The 18,850-nt window shown below is 52.9% G+C and overlaps 1 protein-coding gene across 6 annotated transcripts; it reads left to right on the top strand.

Moving 5' to 3' along the window:
* Positions 1-2,361: 2,361 nt before the first annotated feature.
* Positions 2,362-17,772, top strand: ABHD6 (abhydrolase domain containing 6, acylglycerol lipase). Of its 6 annotated transcripts, none has more exons than XM_030228046.2 (10): positions 2,362-2,480; positions 5,863-5,932; positions 7,613-7,760; positions 11,327-11,483; positions 11,885-11,998; positions 12,217-12,349; positions 13,556-13,713; positions 14,493-14,547; positions 14,987-15,087; positions 15,934-17,772. In XM_030228046.2, the coding sequence occupies exons 3-10, from the start codon at positions 7,642-7,644 to the stop codon at positions 16,108-16,110; spliced, it is 1,014 nt and encodes a 337-aa protein (XP_030083906.1). In that variant the 5' UTR covers positions 2,362-2,480; positions 5,863-5,932; positions 7,613-7,641; the 3' UTR covers positions 16,111-17,772. The 6 variants fall into 6 exon arrangements, with proteins under 6 accessions (XP_030083906.1, XP_018770628.1, XP_018770626.1 ...); XM_018915083.3 differs by lacking the exon at positions 2,362-2,480 and adding an exon at positions 5,145-5,376; XM_018915081.3 differs by lacking the exon at positions 2,362-2,480 and adding an exon at positions 5,438-5,735.
* The last annotated feature ends 1,078 nt before the right edge of the window (positions 17,773-18,850 follow it).

Here is an 18,850-nt window from a genome sequence, read left to right as displayed (position 1 = left end):
CAGCTAAGGGCCAGCCTAGCTGGCACTGGGCTCCAACATGCCAGCAGCCTCAGAGGGTGACCAAGGGGTGACTCAGTCCTTGCCAGCTGCCACAGCTGTCTGTGGGCTGAGAAAAGAAACAAAACTCATGGGGCAGGTCAGTGCAGGCACTGGCTTTTAATTTGGGCTTGCCACATTGCAACCATCCCCAGCATGACCTTGCAGGGTCCTGAGGAGGTGCCCCCAGAACTGCTGGGGTTTCCTCTGCAGCCTGAGGCTCATCTGCTCTCTGTGGGCACAGGGAGCCCAGCTGTGCCCTGCACTCTCCCCATTGCTCCCTCTGTGCCATCTCAAGTGCCCAAGGTCTGCTCTGCTGTGCTGGGACAGAGGAGCAGCCTCAGCCCTGCCTGGCAAAGGGATCAGGGCACTGCAAACAGCCTCCCCCAGCAGGGCTGTGACCTGCTGAAGCTGTGGCCTTGTCCTGGCAGTGGCTGGATCAGGGGAGCCCATCACCTCCAAAGGAGACTCTCAATGACTCTTCCCTGCGGCTGCACACTGAGCCTGCAGGACTGGGTTCCCTGCTTAGCTCGTGCCATGTTTCGACACAAAACCACCACAGGTCTCTGCTTCAGCTTCTCTATTTTAAGCACCATCATTTCCTATGACTGCATCCAGGGGCATTCCCACCAGGAACAACCACGGCTGGGTAATCCTTCGTTGTGAGTCAGCACTGCCCTGCAGGTGTCCTGCGGGAGCCCGGGCCATGCATGGGAAAGCTGAACAAACAGCCCTGGCTGCAAACAGTGTTTGAAGGCTTGTGAAACACCTCTCATGTCCACCTAGGTCACCTTAGCGGAAACTCAGCTTTGTTTAGCACTGCTTGACTGAGAAAGAGAACCCAAAAGAGGCTGGGCCTCAGCTTCACCAGGCCACCTAAAGCCTTGGATTCTTGGTTGTAAATATCTTCTGACAATTCATGTTATCAAAAGCTTATAGTTATTGTAGTAAACTCTGACCTGGAAAGCCCTTTGCACCAATTATCTCACCTTCCCCAGCCTGCCAGACCAAAGGGACATCCTTTATCAGAGCGCAGGTGGGGTGAGGATTTGACCCAGTTTGCATTTACTCAGGAGCTGATCTCATTTCTAATTTAATTAAGTTTTCTCATAATTTCTTGGCATAATTTAAGGGTACACACCAGCCTGATATGTGACCCAGGGGGAATGAAAGTAAATTTGCTTATAGCAAAAGGATTCAATTGGCAGTTTTAGGAAAAATCAGAGCAGATTTTAAAATGCAAGTGGAAATGCAGCTCCTGATAGCAGTGTCATCTGTTGGGAAGGTAAAAGATTGGTAACCTGACAGACTTACTTTAACACCTGAAATAGGATTTTTATAAGTGGGATGCTCTGATTTCAACTTTGTGTCCTTCCCATAGGAACATCCCTGACCACAGCCCTCCCCCAGACCTGGGAACAGCTGTCTCCCACACCAAGTTTGCTCCCAGGCCTCATGCAAGGAGGCTGTGGGGTTTCTCTGTGGGGTGTAGCACTGCACTCTCCTCCCTGGTAGTTCTGTGGCCATTGTATTGCCATCCCCTTGACATCCCTGTTGTAGTCCCCCGTTGTTTCCACCCTTGTGTCTCTTTGTTGAGACCCTGCTGCTGCCGTATCACATTCCCTTTTTTATCCCTGCTGCATCCCCATGGCAACCCCATTGTAAGAGTTCTGTAGCCTCATTGCATCCTTCTTGGCTCCCTGCTGTGTGTCCCTTGCAATACTCCCCTTTTACCCCTCACGTGGTGAGGCTGTTTGCAATCCTAACGAATGACTCTCGCCGGGTGAATCATCTTCCCTCACCCTAACCCGGGTGTAACTGCCCACCCCCTGCAGCCCACCTGCGCCCCTCCCTTACGCCCCCACTAAAGTCACATCACATCCTTCTGTTGCCACTCTCTGTCCCCTCTTGCACCCCCACATTGTCCCCCGACACCGTGCTACACCGCTTCCTCTTCCGCCGCAGCCCAGCTGCATCCCCTGCGTTAACCCCGCTGAATTCCCATCACAGCTCCACTGAATCCCCCATTGCATCCCCCTTTCCACCCCTGTCGCAATCCCCATGGAAGCCCCATTACTTCTCCCCTGCGTTCCTTTTGCAGCTTCATTGCATCCCGCCTTGCACATCCTGACGTCCCTCTACACCCCCCACTGTAGCCATTTTGCAGTCCTTGTCCCCCCAGATCGTCTCCTTTGTCATGGGCAAGGCAGCCCTATCGTGCCCCCCCTTTCACGGCGCTGTAACCCCGCTTTGGCCCCTATCTCACCCCCCTTTCACCCCAGCTGTGTCCCGCCTTTCCCCCCGCGGCATCCCGCCCCGCGGAGCCGCATCCCCGCCTCTCGGTGCGCCCCGCGGAGCCGCACCGGCGCGGGGGGAGGCGCCGCGGAGCCGCCGCGTTCCGCCCGGCGCTGCCATTGCGGCCAGGCACGGCTCGGATCGGCACGGTGAGAGGCGGGGGGGCGGGATGCGGGGCTGACGGTGGCAGTGACAGGACCGGGGGGAAGTGAGCAGAGGGGGGGCCGTTCCGGCGTCCGGGTCTCCCCAGTCCCAAGTGTGGTATCGCTGGGGGTGGGCAGATAGATCGCGAGCAAAGACGAAATTCAAGAAAAAACATTAAAATATATATTCAAATATTTAATTATTTTGCCTTTAATTCCCCCCCTCCTCCAACAATTAATCATTTGGTGGCGAGGGGGCTGGAACAAGATGATCTTTATGGTCCCTTCCAAAGCAAACCGTTTTATAACTCTACAGGATTCCATGGTCCCAGCTGCCGCCGTTCGGAGGATGCTGTCATTTTGCCGGAGGAGGATGCTTTGGGGGGACTGGGGGGGGGGGGGGAAGACAGTGTGCTGAGAAAAGGGGCCAGGATGTGGCCCCTGGATACCCCTACCTCTTCCTTGCCCAACTGCTTGCTACCCCCTCCCCAGGAGCCGGCCGAGTCCGAGCGCACTCGTGACATCCGATGTGCCGTGCACGCTCTGCTGCGTGCGTGTGCGGCAGGATGAGGATGGCGACGGGCTCCGGAAGGAGGATGGGCACGTTATGAATCTCTAAAGCAGCAGCTGACTGGCAGCACAGCCTGCTTGGGTGATGCTTTGCATCCGCCTTGTGCCCAGGCTGGCTAGCAGTGATGCTGATAGCTTGTCCCTGCATATTCCCAGCCTGGGGTACAGCAGCAGGGTCAGGAACCAGCCCAGACTCTCTGGCTCGTGTTGGAGCCGTCTTGCACAGATACAAATGGCTCAGAGATGTAGGTTTTGTGAAACACTGCTGCAGAAATAATGATTGCATTGCTGCCACCTATAAATAAATGAAGGTGAAAGGGCACATTTCTCACTCTGGGCTCACCAGAGGCCGGATTAAGATTGAGAGCTGGCTGACTGACAGACAGAGATCTTTCAAATATTAATAGATATTAAATCACAACTTCTCTGTGATTAGCACCTAAAGGATCTCATAGCAAATTACACCACTGGGGATTCGTAACAGTTGTTATGTCATCATTTATAGTCAATATTATTTTTCTGGCTGCAGATGATGCAAGGGTGAGGGGGTTTCCAAGGGAAAGGGTTCACTTGCATGTTTTGGGTTTTTCTTTTTACAGGGCATCTAAGAGGGCCCACCTCAGTCATCAAGGTCCCTCAGAGCCCCCTGTTTCTGCTGTGGAATCTTAAAACTGGTTGATGCCTTTTCCTTTTTAGATCTTAAAAAAAAAAACCAAAACCATATGGTTTTGTGTTGCTTAGCTTTCAGTGATTCAGTGATCAGTGAGGCATGGTCAGTGCTGGGTGCAGGTGGGCTGAGCAAAACCCTGGGTGCAGCAGCAGTTGTGCAGCCCAGTACTGATGAGCACAGCCCAAGACAGCCTTTGTGCCTGATTGTTGGCAGTGATGGCATACATGTGATTGCTGTTTTGTGAAATCCCTGTCTGGCCTTTCTCAGGGCTGCCCAGTGCATCAGCTGCCAGTTTCCTTTTCCAACCCAAGGGTCTTCTGCCTTGGGGTGGGTTTTGTGCTGCTGCTGCTTCTCTTGTGGGGCTCAGTAAAAAATTAAAGATACATCTGAGCTGCATTCTTGGGTCTTCCCCAGCCTCCCTGGAGTGACACACTGAGCTTGAAAGAGGAAAAATACCTTTGTCCCATGGCTTTGGGAGTGTCTTCAACATGCTGATCTCTGTAGTGACCCACATACCCCTTCCACCTGTTGGGCCCTCTCTTTGCAGGTGTTGAGATCCTTGATTGAAACTGACATGGGAGGAAGCAGCAAACAAATGGAGATGTGGAGCCTCCCCTTAGCATCTGTCCTGGGACCATCCCATTACCTGGGTGCCTTGTTTTGGGGATCCTCCCAGGTGGGATGTAGGCTGTGGTGGTCAGCGCTTGTTGCCAGCACGGGAACCAGAGCTCCTGGTTTCGCATCCCATGCCCTGCAATGTGTTCAGTGTGCTCAGTGCTATCACCGCCATGATCACACATCATTTATCAGAGTTGCCTAATTGATGTTTCCAAGTTAATTTATGAAGTGTGTGGAGATCCTTGTGAGAAGTAGTAGCACCACTTGGGGCCACTTGCTGTGACTCTTGGTCACAGGGCACCTCAGAATGATGGATGTGCTGTGGTATGAAGACTTACGGCTGTTACCAGAGGGTTTGTTTTATTTTTAAACCCACAGCAGCTTAAAAAGCTATCCTCTAGCTGGTAGCAAAGGACTGTTCTGGGGCCTGGGGTGATGGTGCCTGGTCTCAGGGCAGCAGAGAAGGTTATCATTGCCGGATGGACAAAACACCAGGGCATTGTCACCGTGGGTGCTCCCACGAGCCGGTGAGCCAGTGTCCCTGCAGCACTGACAGGTGCAGGGGTGGCTTTATTGGGCAGTGGGTGCTGGGGACTGTGGTTATGGTGGCTGTCCCTGACTGCATAGCTGAGCCTGCTGACACTCTCCTCCATCGAGTTAGCCACGGAAATCAGTGACGATGCTCTGACCAGGCAGAAGGAGGTTCGGAAGCGCCATGGGGCTGCCCGCGCTCCTGCTCCCCCAGGCACCCGCGGCCAGCGGGGCCCGAGCGGGGCTCGCCGGGGGCGCAGGGCCGGCATTGGGCACCGGGGTCACCTGGGGAGGGGCGGCTGCCACGGCCCTGCCGAAATGTTCCGGTGTGATGGGGACATCACTGCCCCGGGACCTGCGGCCCTGGCAGGGGGACCTCTCCGGGAATTTCTGGCTTGAAGCAGCCCCCAGAACTGATGCCGCGTGACTCCGGTGCACCTGTTGATCATCCCCCGTGAATTTCACAGGCAAAATCTGCCAGCGAGTGCAGGCCAGCGTTTTGCTGCCTCTCCGGTAATTTCCTGCGGCTGCGCTCCGCTCCAGCCTGTCTCACACAGGGCAGGCTCGGGGGGGAGGGGAGGGGCACGGGGAGCGCTTGGAAAAGCACCTCTAAGACAAAGAGGAAGGGGATGAGCAGCAGCTTAGCTGGCTTTGTTCTAATAGCAGTAATCACCTGAAGGGCGAGCATGAGCCCGCGGCGCTGGATCCGCGGAGCCCTTCCCGGGCTGCTGGGCCCGGCTCTCCCCGCCGCGGCTCCCGCTCCCTCCCCCATGGCCGCTCGCACTTTGCTCCTGCTTGGAACAAGTGCGCTCAGCGGGCTTTATTGTACAAAAGACCGTATTTACGTAAATAGGGGAGAGGCTGGTCAGAAGGTGAATATGAGACGTCTTGAAGGGAAGGTGGTGGCTTAAATACCCAAACTCTCCGGGCCGCCGGGCCTGAAGGGAAGAGTGAAAGCCGAGCTGCGATTTTGACCTTGTTCTTTTCCTCTTCTGACAGCGTTTTCAGACACTGCCGCTGCCCACAGCGAGCAGGGCTTGTGCCGAGAGGAGGAGGGGATCTCTGCAAGGTAAGCCGGGCTTTTTAAAGGCTTTTTCCTCGTTTAGCTTTCTAAAAGCGGTGTGGAGATGGAGGCGGAGGCGGTGATCACAGGGGCTTCCACCATCCCGCGCTTTCTGCTTCCTGCAGCCTTCTCTCCTTACGGGTCACCAGTGGGAACAATGGCGATTTCCCCTCCTTAATTTCTGCCCTGTTTTCGTGACACAGCAAAAGGCAGCGAGTGCTCTGGGGTGGGCTCCCTCGCAGCCCTGCTCGCATGGATAAGGTTTATCGGTTGCATAAAATGTTTATCTATGAACAAGCCATGCTGAGAGCAAGGATCTTTCTACAAAGTGTTAATTAAACGAATAACGACGTGTTCTTGCGGCTTGAAGACGGAAATGAGGTTTAGCTTTGTAAAGGAGGTGCCTGGTGTATTACAGTATGCCTCAAATTTCAGTTATTTTTCTATTTTCTCTGGGTGAAGAGGGCAAATCTGGCTGATATTTCAGAGGTTCTGGACACCGTTTCTCCGGGCTGTGTGTACCGTGGGGGTCCAGTGTGATCCCATGTGACGGTGTCTGGGGGCGGGACGCTGTGGCTGTGGAGATTGTGTTTCTGTTTCATGGCATCACATTCCGCACACACCACCGGGAGTCTTGCAGGAAGCTGGAAAAAATCTGCCGGTCCTGACACGGAGAAATGTGGAGGTGGTGATGGGGGGTGAGTGGCTGGTGGGAGAGCAGGCATTGAGGATGTTTCGTTTTACAAATTGAAGTGCCGAGGAAAGGGGGAGCCGTGAGTTGGTTAGCAGGGGGAATTAGAGGAGATGTGTGTATGGCAGCGTTTAATATCTTAATGAGAAAAATATATCCCAGGTGCCTGTGGTAGGGAGAGTTCTGTGACAAACATGACATTGTGCAAGAGCTTGCCCTTGCTCCCAGTGTCCTCCACCTGCTGTCCCTGAGACTTGTCTGGAGGATGCTGGGGAGCAGGGATGGGGACCTGTTATCCACAGGAAGTGCAAAATGTGGGGCAGAGGTGAGGATGTGGGGGTGGGGATAAATTTGTTTCTGATAAGGGCTGGACACTAAAGAGTGCCCTGCCAAGTTGTTTCCTTCTGTTCCCAAGTCCATTAATAGGCTCTGCTGCCTTGATTAGTTGGTGCCTGTGCAGAGCAGTAATGAGAGCTGGGCTCAACCCATCAGTTCTAGGTCAGTGGTTGTGTGCTGGGGATTTGGGATCAGGCAGGGGGAGAGAAGGGAAACAGAGCTGGATGCCTGCTTCCAAAAAGAAGTGTGGAGCCTGCCTGAAGCTGGCCCTGCCTGCACCCATCGGGGGAAAGGCTGCCTGCACTCATTGTGGGGGGAAAGGCTGCCTGCACCCCTCGGGGGCTGTGCTTGCTGTGTCTGCAAAGTGTCCCAAGGGCCATGCTGTGCCCGGTCACCCCAGACGTGTTCCATGCCTGGTAGGAGGCTTATTGCCCGTTTGAGATGTGCTCTCCTGAGAGGATAACATTGCAGTGATTAAATCCATTAAGGAGCCAGAAGAAATAGGTGAGCTTTAAAACTGAAGGAGATGTTGCTGTGCTCCTGAAGGATATCTGCCTCTTGCAGAGCTGCTTTCCTCCTCACCTGGCAGCAGAGTTCTCATTTAGCAATGATTTGTCATAATTTCTGGTGGTTAACCTCAGAACTTCTCCTAAATGCAGGCAGGTGAGGCTGAGTACTGAAGAGCAGCATGGACCTGGATATGCTGAACATGTTTGTCATCGCTGGTGGCACCCTGGCTATCCCCATCCTGGCCTTCGTGGCCTCATTCCTCCTGTGGCCCTCGGCGCTGATCCGCATCTACTACTGGTGAGTGTGTGAGCCCCGGCTCCTGGCGTGCTGGGGTGGAACCTGGCAGGGCCCCACACATGGGTCAGGGTGCTGTGGACAGGGCTGGGTGTTCCTGAGGTCCTCCAGGGCCATGCCAGCTGTGTGCAGCTTTAAACATGTCTGGGAGAAGAAAATGGCATTTTCCTATTGCATTTTTGCTGTGGAGGCCTGTGTCTGTCAGGCCTCTTGCTGTCCCAGGGGTTTGACTGTGCCAAGGGGCAGCTGGCCAGCCTGCCACTGCAGTGCCAGCTTGCAAGATCTCTCCAAACCTCTTTGGGTTGCTTTCCCCAAGGACAGGACTGAGCCTGGGAGAAGCACTGCCGTTGCAGCATCTCCACCAGCCTGGCAGCTGTGGCAGTCTGGTGACCTCCCACCCCATCAGTGTGGCTGTGCTGTGGGTGTCCCTGGGCTCACATGCTCCATCCCAGCTGACAGCCTGCTCAGCAGGCAGGGACTTGTCCCTCATTAGTAGTTATGGATGAGGCTTTTCTCATCCTCTCTTTTTCTTCTGGAATGGAGCATCAGAGAAGATGGAGGGATGCTTTTCCTTATCCCCTTGAATCTTGTCCTTTCTGATACCAGGAGGCAAGCACTAAATCCTTCAGTCCTCCTTTGTCCCTGGAAATCAGTGATAAGCCTACTGGCAGGTTTCCTTTCTGGGTTTGTTGCAAGCAAAAGCTGGAGTAACTCCCTTCAGAAGTCAGGGCAGACTCTCATCCCCCAGCATGGAGCAGGCAGCAGCAGACAGCACAGGCAGAGCAGGCAGTGTGTCAGGCTGCCCTCACGTGCTGCTGGTAGATGGTGGCTCCTACAGTTCAGCTCAGGGGTGTTTCCAAATCCAGGTAACATCCTGTGAGAGGAAGCTGTTTGTCCATCACAGCACTCAGTTGCAGCAATGGGATGAAGCCTGTTTCTAAAGGCACTTTAATTTGAAGCCATTTATTCACAGCATCTGAGAGAGGAGGGAGCATGGGATGAAAACTCCAGTGTGGAGATCACCCCTCTGCAAAGGAGAGCAGACAGTGTCACAGCCTTCTGCTGCCCCATGGGGGCCTGGGTGGTACTGGGTTTGGCAGTCAAAGTGGTTTATTTCTTTGGATATGTGAGCAGCTGGTGGAAGTCAGGGAGAACCCTGATGGACTGAGGTTCTGAGGAGGATCCCTGCAAAGCACTGCAGGATGAGTGTGGTCAGGGTGAAGCCTTCAGCAGCCACAGGCAGGGGTGGCAGCACAAGGCAAAGGAGGTGCAGGGTCTGTGCCAGGAGCTTGGAGGAGCCAGGCTGAGTGGAAGGCAGAGAATGCTCTGCTGCCTTTGTTCTTTTGGGGTTGCAGAAAAGGAGCTGGGTGAAAATGCACTGTGGGCAGGCTGGTCTCTGTTTGAGTGAGGGAGGGAGCGTGTAAGTAGGGGTCAGAAGGACTGTCTTCTTTTGAAGGGTGTGGTCCCCCCTCTCTCTCTTCCAGCATTTTTGGCAGCAGGGAGTTCTTGCAGGGGCAATTGCAATGCACTGTGTCATGGGCACCTCTTTTGTTAGGGACAGTGGATGAGAAGTGTGGGTTTGCCCTTACTCTTCCTTTTCTATTGGCTTCTTTCCAAGTTGGAGTTTTTTGAAGGGTGAAATTTTTTTTTGAAGGGTGTTTCCCCATCAGCAGAGGCAGGAGAGGTGCAGGAAGCATGCCATGCTGCCCTCCTCTTTCAGCCCCGTGCAGCTCCAGCTTTGCGTCACTGCTCCTGGGAGGTCCCAGGGGAAGCTTCTCCCTTCTTCCCTAATTCCCTGCCCCCTCCTTCTCACTGCCAGTCTGTGTCCTCAGCTGGTGCAGTCAAGGGTCACGCTGGGCCCCCCTCACCCACAGCCTCCCTGCTTTCCCTGCTGCTAATGCGCCTTCCTGCCTGGCAGGATATCCAGAGCTGCCCCGTTGACCCCAGCCCTGGAACTGCTCTGCCTCTGCTGCCACAGGGGTTAATCAGTTTAGCTGCTGCCACTAAGTGAGTTAACACCTTGTGAGGGATCAGTTCAGCTTTGCACAGATTATTTTGCCTTCTGCTGAATTGATCCATTGGGATCAGTTGCTAAAAATGTTATCATCTTGCCCATCGGTAGTTCACACCAGTGCCTTTGAGGCAAGGACTCTTAAGACACTTATTAGGGAGAAATTCACCTCTCCTTGTAGGACCAGCACAGAGCTGAGATGCTGCTTAAGTCCCACTAATTACCTCGAAAAAGGGATTATGCTAAAAGAGGATTTCACTATGCATAAGCTTTGAGTGGGCAGAGAGGTAGGACAGTCCAGAAGCGTTGGTGACCTTGCTCTTGTGCCTTAAATAAACTCTGATACGGCATATAAAAGTACTTGCCAGTGTCTTGGCCACCAGAAGTAGCCCAGCAGTTGTCCTGGCAAGGGTTGTATCTGAGCACAGGGGAAATGCAGACAAAGGGGCCCCGTTCCCTGCCGTGGGCTGCACGTACACATCATGTGTCCCAAGTGTCACCGATAATCTCTGCCCAGGTCCTTCTGGCCAGCTGTTCTGCTGCATCCTCTCAGCAGGCTGCAAGCATGTGCTGGCAGGACTGTTTGCCTCTGCTTTTAGAGGAACAGCCTTGGGGTTAGCCTACTATCTTCAGGGGTGCTAAACCCAGTGTAAGGATGGTCCACTCCAGTCCTTTGTGTGTTATAAATACATTTCCAGAGGCTGTCTAGGTGGTCCATGGGACTTGGGTTTCTGGGGTGCTCCAGGGTGACGTGGTTGTTTTGGCTGGGAACTGATGTGCTTGTCTTTGGGGTGATGTACTCCCATTGATGCAGGACTGTGTCCAAATAACTGTGTGACAGATCCACCTTATCCACGTGGGAGAACTGTCTCCCTTAGCCTGCCCATGCTGTACACAGCCTTGCCACGTGTGCTGCCCCCCTCTCTTGAGTCTCATACCAGCCTTTGGGCATTTTCTCTTTTACCATTGTTGTTTTGGCCCATTTCCATTGCTAAATGAGTTATTTAGGGTATTTTTTTAAAGTTCTTAACAGAGTGTCTCCACAAACCATCTGCAGTGCAGCCAGTACTACACCTGTCCAGGGACCAGATGCACAGGGTTAATCCCAGTAGTCCCATTATGGCACCAGTGAGAGCCCAACCTTGTCGCTTTGATTTTCTAATATTTTCTAAGCCTTCTGATGTTTACCTCCTTGTAGAGAACTTTCTCACACACTTTCTGTAGATAACACATTGTTTTGCATTCCTTTATAGAGGAGGAGAAACTTGATAGACTGCTAGTTTGTCCAGTGGCGTTGGAGAGGTGGCACTGTCACCCTCCAATCCACTGTCACTTTTGGAAAACTATAAATATTGGGGTTAGACAATAAACTTTCTCTTTTGCTCTTCACCTCAGAGCAAGGGTGTGCGTCTGTTTCTTTCATGTCCGGTAGCGACACAACCTAATTGGCCTTAATAAGCCAAAAAATGTGTGGCTGTCTTCAGACTTGTCAGCTGCCTTATGTCATGGCTGGGCCCTGGTCCTGTCTTTCTCAGTGGTGTTTTCTCCTTGTTTGCAGGTACTGGCGCCGAGCCTTGGGCATGCAGGTTAGATATGCAAACTACGATGACTATCAGTTCTGTTATTCCTATAGAGGAAGGCCTGGATATCGCCCATCCATCCTGATGTTACATGGCTTCTCAGCCCACAAAGACATGTGGCTCTCCATAGTCAAGGTGGGATTCCGTTTCCATCATGTTACTCCTTACTGGGAATTGATGGTCCTGGGCTTGGGGGCCGTGTGGGCGCCCAATGATTGCATGCATGGGATGGGATGACTGCTGTAACATGCTAGGAACATGCTGCTTAGCTCCATGCCCATTGCTTGTTGCATCCCTTCACCCTATAAAGTGAAGAGCTGCAGGAGAAGAGCAGCACACACCTGCAGCCTCCATGAGAAGCAAGTCTTGGCTGTGCTCTCTCATCATGTCATCCTTGGTACACAAGCTGACTTATTCTGGTGCACAGGCAACCAGGGCTGCCAGGAGGAGAGTGACCCCCTCTTCTCCCCACTTGCCATCCCTGGGCTTTGCAGCAGTTTCCGTGCACTGTAACCACCCCTGGTTTGTTTCTTCAGTTCCTGCCAAAGAACCTGCACTTGGTATGTGTGGACATGCCTGGGCACGAGGGTACAACCCGCTCGGACTTGGATGATTACTCCATTAGTGGGCAAGCTAAGAGAATACACCAGGTAAAGCTCCAGCATCACATCACTCCTCCAGAGGGACGTGGGGACTTGAGGGATGTGGGGACATGAGGGATGCTAAGCCCCATGAGTCTGCCTTGTGTGGCCTCACTCTCTCCCTTCCTAGGCAGCCAGAGCCACCAGCCTCAAGCTTTTGAGTTGAATTTCTCTCCCCATGCTGTTGTTTCCTCTCTCCTAACAACGCTCCTTCTGCTCCCTGCCAGTTTGTGGAGTGCATCAAGCTGAACAGAAAGCCCTTTCATCTGGTTGGCACTTCCATGGGGGGAAATGTTGCTGGCGTCTATGCTGCTCAGTACCCAGAAGATATTTGCAGCCTGACCCTCATCTGTCCTGCAGGTGGGCAAGGCAAGGGAGACAGAGAGAGGGCAAACAGAAGCCAGTGCAAAAGCCCAGGGCAGTGCTGGATGCAGCGTAGATGTGTAGTGCAAAGCATTTGTGTATACACTCTGGAAATCTCTGGCAAGGCACAAGAGAAAATCAGTTTTGTTCTGGCTACTTTTCTCCAGGGGTTTGGTGTTTGCCCCACTGTGCTTTGGTTAGAGTCAGGACTAGGGCAAATGGGACAAGCTCTGCTCTGGAGAAAAATGTCTTTTCCCTTGGGATGGCAGGCATTTTACACAGCATGTCTGCAGCCTCTCAGTTCAGGAGCAGGCTTCAAGACTGCAGCAGGAATGGCCTCCCCATTCTGGCCTCTTGAAAGCCCTGGTGTGCTGAAGGCCTGGGGCTTTGGGAGGCAGAGATCTCTGACCTCCCACCTTTGGGTGCCTGCAGTGGGAAGAGCACTTCAGGGCTGGGCACAGGTCAGCAGGGTGCCCCCTCCATCCCCAGCATCCCCTGGACAGGGGGCTCAGGGTAGCCTGGGCATGATATGCTGCAGGAGGCATAGCAGGCAGAGAGCTTCTCTGCCAGGGAGGCTTTGCTGCATCCCAGTTGTCATAGCAGCTCCTTTCCCCTCCCACACAAGGAAAGCAGCTTCCAAATAAGCACTAAGGAATGAAACAAAGCAAATGTTACCTAGCTACCAGGCTCTGGGGGCGTTGGGTTCCCACTCCCCTCTGGGAGAAGTGTTGACTGCCTCTCTGGCTTTTTCTGAATGTGAAACCTCTGTGTGGGGGCTGCAGAAAGGTTTAGGATTAAATTGCTGGGGAATTTTTCTTCAGTGGTGCACGCAGATGGGGCTGCTGAAATTTTCTGTCCAACCCTGTGCAGTGGCAGCCTGGGCACAGTGTTTGCATGTGATGAGCACATAAAAATAACCACTATAGCTTTTGCTGAAGTAGTCATGCATGTCTACACCTCGTGCCATGCCAGCCTGTGGGGGTGTCAAGCCCTGGAGCAGGAGGGAGGCTGGGTACCTCTGGGTGCATATTGAAGTGGCTGTATGTACAGATGTTTTCTTCCCCTCTTTTTATAATTTTTTTAAAAGAGTGAGCAGGCAGGAAGCCAGAGGCAGGGATGAGGGAGGTCAGCACAGGATGAGTTTTTGTTTGCGCTGTCTTGGGGGGATCTCATCTGGATTTCATCCTTTCTCATTTCACCCAGGCCTGCCAAGTACCACTGACAGCAAGTTCATTAAGCAGCTCCGGGAGCTGCAGGAGTCCAAACGCATTGACAGGATCCCTTTAATCCCCTCGACCCCTGAGGAGATGGCAGACATGCTGAAGCTTTGCTCCTACGTTCGCTTCAAGGTGCCGCAGCAGGTGAGGAGCTGACACTGGTGTGGAGGCTGGGAAAGGGGAGCCTGCAGGTAGTGAGGAGGTTTGCTTCTCCCTGAGAAAATGCTGGGAGTAGAGCTAGAGCTGCCAACCCTGCCATCACCCAGGTGAGACACACCCAGCCCCACTCCCTGCATTTTTCCAGCACTTTCCTTTCAAGCCCTCTTTTCCAAGCTCCCTCTGGCAGTCCCTGCTGGAATTCCTCCTCCCATGAAGTTTTTGGCAGCAGGCTGAGATGTAGAAGGGTTTTTTAGTAAATATGGCTGGCGGGAAGCTTTAAATAACTAAGGCAGCTGTTGTCTGATGTGGAGGGAGATTGTTGGCTGCTTTTTAAGAAAAAGTAATGGAAATGTTAATTGCATCATTGTCAAGCAAGAGGAACTTGTGAGGGGCTGGCTATTAAACTAGTTTTCCTTAGGAAGTCTGGAGTGAGTAGATTGGAGAGTAAGAAAAAAAAGTAAGGTAGTGCCAAGACCTTTTGTGTTTTTGCCAAAAGAGTACAAGAAGGAAGAAAAGTGCAGTCATGGCTGAGGTGGCTGCTGGCTAGGGGCAGAAATTGGGTCTGCATCATAACAGACAATATTGCTTGTTGCTGAAATATTTGTTGCTTAAGCGTGGTTTCAACAGCCCTGCACGCTAAGGAAGAAGCTCATGCTGGGGCCAGACTTGCTGGGGAGGCAAGGGCTGCTCTTGAGTGCCCTTGGGCATGCTCAGCCCTGTGCAGGGCGGGTCCCCTCCAGCAGCTCTCCTCTGTCTCCCTGCAGATCCTCCAGGGCCTTGTTGACGTTCGCATCCCACACAATGAATTTTACCGGAAACGTGAGTGCACGGTTGCAGCCTCCTCCCCAGGCTTTCCAGCAGGATCCCCAGGGCCTGGGGACCAGCTGATCCCAGCCCCCATGTCCCCAGCACAGGGGTGGGCCCCAGCATCCCCATGTCTTGCTGAGGGCGGGAGGGGGCAATGTCATTAACAGATTTGGGGACACACCTTGGTCACTGGTGGCAATGCACTGCCACGCCCACTGGTGACAGGGCTGTTGCTTCACCCTCACCCTTCCATCTGGGTTAACAAATACCTGTGAGGTGATATTTTGGCTCAGGGCCCCTCTGCAGCTGGGCTTGGTGGCAGGGCAAGGACAGCCCATCATCTCTGCATGGGTTTCCCAGTGAGGGAATGCTAGCAGGAGCACTTGGCCCCCTTTGAGACAGGAAGGCCAAACATCTCCCAGTAGGACTGACTCTCCTCTTGTCCCTCTAGTGTTTTTAGAAATTGTGGATGAAAAGTCCAGGCACTCTCTCCATGAGAACATGAGCAAGATCAAAGCACCAACACAGGTCATCTGGGGAAAGCAGGACCAGGTAGGCAGCACCCTGCACATCCCCCACAGACCTGTCTCCATCTCTGCCTGTGCCCACCCACGGGGCATGGTGGGGGATGTGCTGCTGAGCTGTGCACTGCTCTGCAGGGAGCTGGCACATGGGTCAGTCCCCAGTGGGTTTAGACACAGGGGCTCAGCAGGGTGATGGACAGAAAGCTGACAGCCAGCTTTCCAGAGGGAGGAGAGGGCAGTGCCAGGGCTGGGGAGTGCTAGGGGCAGGTGGGGGGTAGGTGCCAGCACTGAAGCAGGCAAGGGCTGGGAAGAAGAATAAAGTGTCAGCAAAGAGAGTTGTCCTGGCAACGGGAAGAGATGTGCTGTTTGTGGGCAGGTTTCGAGGCAAAATCTTAGGGTTTGTTTCAGAGGCAGGAGTGGGAGGAAAGATGTGGGAGGAAGCAGGCTGAAGGCATGCAGAGGGCTCTATAAGTGCTAAGATGCAAGTGTTTACTTGCAATGCTACCTTTGCACTGAGGCACCAGCCGAAAAGCATACAAGAGAGTTGCCTGCTGCATGCTGAGACTGGCGTTTGCAGCCTCCCTGCCCTGTCCCCAGGCATCACACGGACTGTGTCTGCATCCATGCTCCACATCTGGAGCAGGTAGAATCACCATCTCTGGATGTATTTAAAAAAAGACTGGACATAGCACTTGGTGCTAGAGTCTAGTTGAGGTGTTAGGGCATAAATTGGACTCAATGATCTTAGAGGTCTCTTCCAACCTCATTGTTCTGTGATTCTGTGATCTCAGTTGGAGCCCAGCAAGGTTTCTGCAGTGTGCAGCAAATCTCCTCTCTGGCTGTGGCAGTGACTGGTTTTTCCGCTGCCGTGCAGGTGCTGGATGTTTCTGGTGCCAGTGTTTTAGCAGGCGCTATCCCAGACTGCCACGTGTACATCCTGGAGAACTGCGGCCACTCGGTGGTGGTGGAGCGGCCCCGCAAGACAGCCAACCTCATCCTGGAGTTCCTGGCACTGCTGCACAGCATCGACAACAACAAGAAGCAGGCGTGAGCATGGCAGGGAGCCACGTGCCCACGCCAGGTTCAGTTGTAAAGTACTGCAGCTTTGGTACGTTCTCAGGGATCTTGTACGAATTGGGGTCAATGTGCCAAAGTCCCTGAGGAAGGCAGAATCACTGATACCTAAACCTATAGCACCACTAGCACAGCAACCTGGGGTCATTGAGCAACCTCCATAGATGCAGGAACAGAAGCAGAGTATCTCCCTTTTCTACTTAGAGGTAAGGTAGAAATGAGCTGAAATCACCCAGTGCTCATCACACAGCCACCCATCTTACCTGGGTTACCAGCAAGTAGTTGTTCATGACATTTACTTAAACTCTATATGAAATGTAGGAAGATATCTGGAATCCTGGACTGAGACTGAGACTTAACAATATTTTTACTACTTAGAGTCCATTGTGTTGCATGCTGCTGTCCTGTAAGAGAACCCCCAAGTGCCCAGGCGTCTGCTTGAGTGCTCTTTGTGTAGCTCCTGATCTCATGATTTATCCAGAAAACAACAGAAAACTTCATGTGTGGAAGTCCAGTGACTGTATGTGCAAAAATGTTTACACTCTGAGTGGGTTTTTCTAAATCTCTGAATAGCTCCTGTGTATTTGTAATGCCTTAATGTCGCCCAGGGCGTGGTGTCTGTGCACAGCCCACCTTGCCCAGGGTTGGTTCTACCTGAGGGTGAATGCAGCCAGTGACAACGGGGTGCAGGCAGCAGCTTTGCCACCTCTGTGCAGCTGGGGCAGTGGGAACTGCCCGGGGTGACCCGGCCTTGAGCCCAAGTCAGCAATAAGCCCATGGCCAGGGTGGGATTCAGCCACCCAGGGTGAACTCTTGTCTCAGCTCCTCTATCACATTGTGCTGCTGAACACCTGGATGTAAATAATGATTTTCTTAATGAATTCTGTGAATTCTGCAAAAGCCAATGCCACTGGAACAGGCTGAGGGGTGGGAGGGGGCTGCGTGTGACCAGCACAGGGAATGGTGAGGAGGGGTCAGCTCGCCCACGGGGTGCTGGGCTGTGGTGGGAAAGGTACAATGTACTTCTGCACCCTCTCCATGAGTACAGCTCCTGAGTGAGTGAAGCTGTAGGTAGGTACAGGCAATACAGGCAAGCTGCACTTTACAGGCTGCAAGGTGATGTTCAGGGAAGGATCCTGCACCTCTCGAGGTGAGGTCCCTCACTGCCTGTCCCAGGGACAGAGCTCTGGTCCAGGTCTCAGGCAGGACCAGAGGGTGCTGGAGGGCAAGGCAGTGTGTGGTGCCCTCAAAGGCACAACAGGTGGCTGTCAGCCCTCAGTCACCCCCAGCCCTCCTCAGGGGGTGACAGGGGGTGCTGTTAGAGTGTCCCCCCCACCTGGCTGGGAACACAGCTGACAGCTTCCTGAGGTACCCAGATCTGTACATACACCTGAAACTCCCTGTCAGCTTCTTGGCTCTTTTTAAGAGAAGAAACATTGTTCTTTTAGAAAAAAGAGAAATTTGCTGTTAATTGCTTGGTATTGTTTCTACTATGAGAGTTGATTTAAAGAACAAAATTGCTGGTAGTTTTATGTGGTAAAAGCCAGAAAAACTTGTTCAGTATCTATATGGTTTCTCATGCCACAGATTGCTGTATACAAAGGATTTATATGGCTATTAAAATCTAGTGATTTAAGGAGTCCATGGTGCAATGACTATTTTTTTCCTTTGAAGAAGAAGGTGGATGTGGTGTGGGATGACAGAGGGATCTTGCTCTGCTGCTTCTTTCCTGTCACATTTCTGGGAGATGCAGGTTTTGGCTCAAGGAATATTTTGTAATGGAAAGAGAGATGTTGAAGACACAGAAGGCTCAAGTCACATTTCTTCACTGACAACACACATTTGACTTTTTTTCATATTATTAGGAGAAGGTGGCACCAAACACTCAAGAAGAAAATAAAACCTCAAGGGGCAAGGGAATTAGGTTTTGAGCACCAAGATTCCTCTTGAAACCCTTGCAAGCATGTCAAATACCAATTTCATCTATTCTTGCAAGTCTTACTGAATTCATGCACTGCGCTAGGAATAGCATTACATCAGTTTGCAGGCAAAAGTATTTGCATTTCTCCTTCCCTAGGGGGCTCTTGAGGCTCAGCAGCTGCATTGTTTGCCAGAGGAGCTGCAGGGAGGGCTGAGGATCATCTTCCTGCCCGTGCCCTGCCACTGCTCCACTGCTGCAGTGAAGCATACATCAAGGTGACCCTGTTAATGATCACAGCACAGAGATGGGAGGGCTTCTCCCCCACAGCTAGGGGCTGAGGTTAGGGTGGCTCAGAGCATCTGCATCAGGTGTTGCAGCCTCTTGTAGTTCAGCAATAAAAACCCTCAGGTTTTTATTTTGTATTGGAGGGGGCCCAGACTGGCCCCACAGGAACTGAGCCTGCTTGAGAGGCAGGGATATAAACTGCCTGCACCTGCAAACACACCTGGCTGCTGCTCCCACTAACCCTCACTTCCTGCTGGGAGCCAGAAAAGCCCCTCACCACACAAGGCTTACTCCTCTGGTTCTGGCTGCTGTCCCCTTGGCACTGAGCTCCCAGGGAGCCCTCATCACCATCAGGTACAGGAGTGGCTCTGGGCTGGCTATGGGGCTTGGGGAGGGGCAGAGGCTTGGGCTGCTCCTGGTGGGTTTTCATGTCTTGAGGGCAGAATTGATGGAACATAAGGAAACTACTGGATCCCAGTTGTGGCAAGCCCAGCTACTCGGAACCTGCACA

The sequence above is a fragment of the Serinus canaria genome, chromosome 12, assembly GCF_022539315.1.
Source record: "Serinus canaria isolate serCan28SL12 chromosome 12, serCan2020, whole genome shotgun sequence".
Classification (NCBI taxonomy): Eukaryota; Metazoa; Chordata; class Aves; order Passeriformes; family Fringillidae; genus Serinus; species Serinus canaria.
Note: the sequence above shows the minus strand (reverse complement) of the source record. Positions and strands in the feature narration are given on the sequence as shown.

What these genes read in the sequence shown, in the direction of transcription:
- ABHD6 (XM_030228046.2), top strand. Translation starts at nt 7,642, where the DNA reads ATGGACCTGGATATGCTGAACATGTTTGTCATCGCTGGTGGCACCCTG. An exon ending in GACCCTCATCTGTCCTGCAG is followed by an intron (nt 12,350 to 13,555) that starts GTGGGCAAGGCA and finishes CATTTCACCCAG; the next exon opens with GCCTGCCAAGTACCACTGAC. An exon ending in TCTGGGGAAAGCAGGACCAG is followed by an intron (nt 15,088 to 15,933) that starts GTAGGCAGCACC and finishes GCTGCCGTGCAG; the next exon opens with GTGCTGGATGTTTCTGGTGC.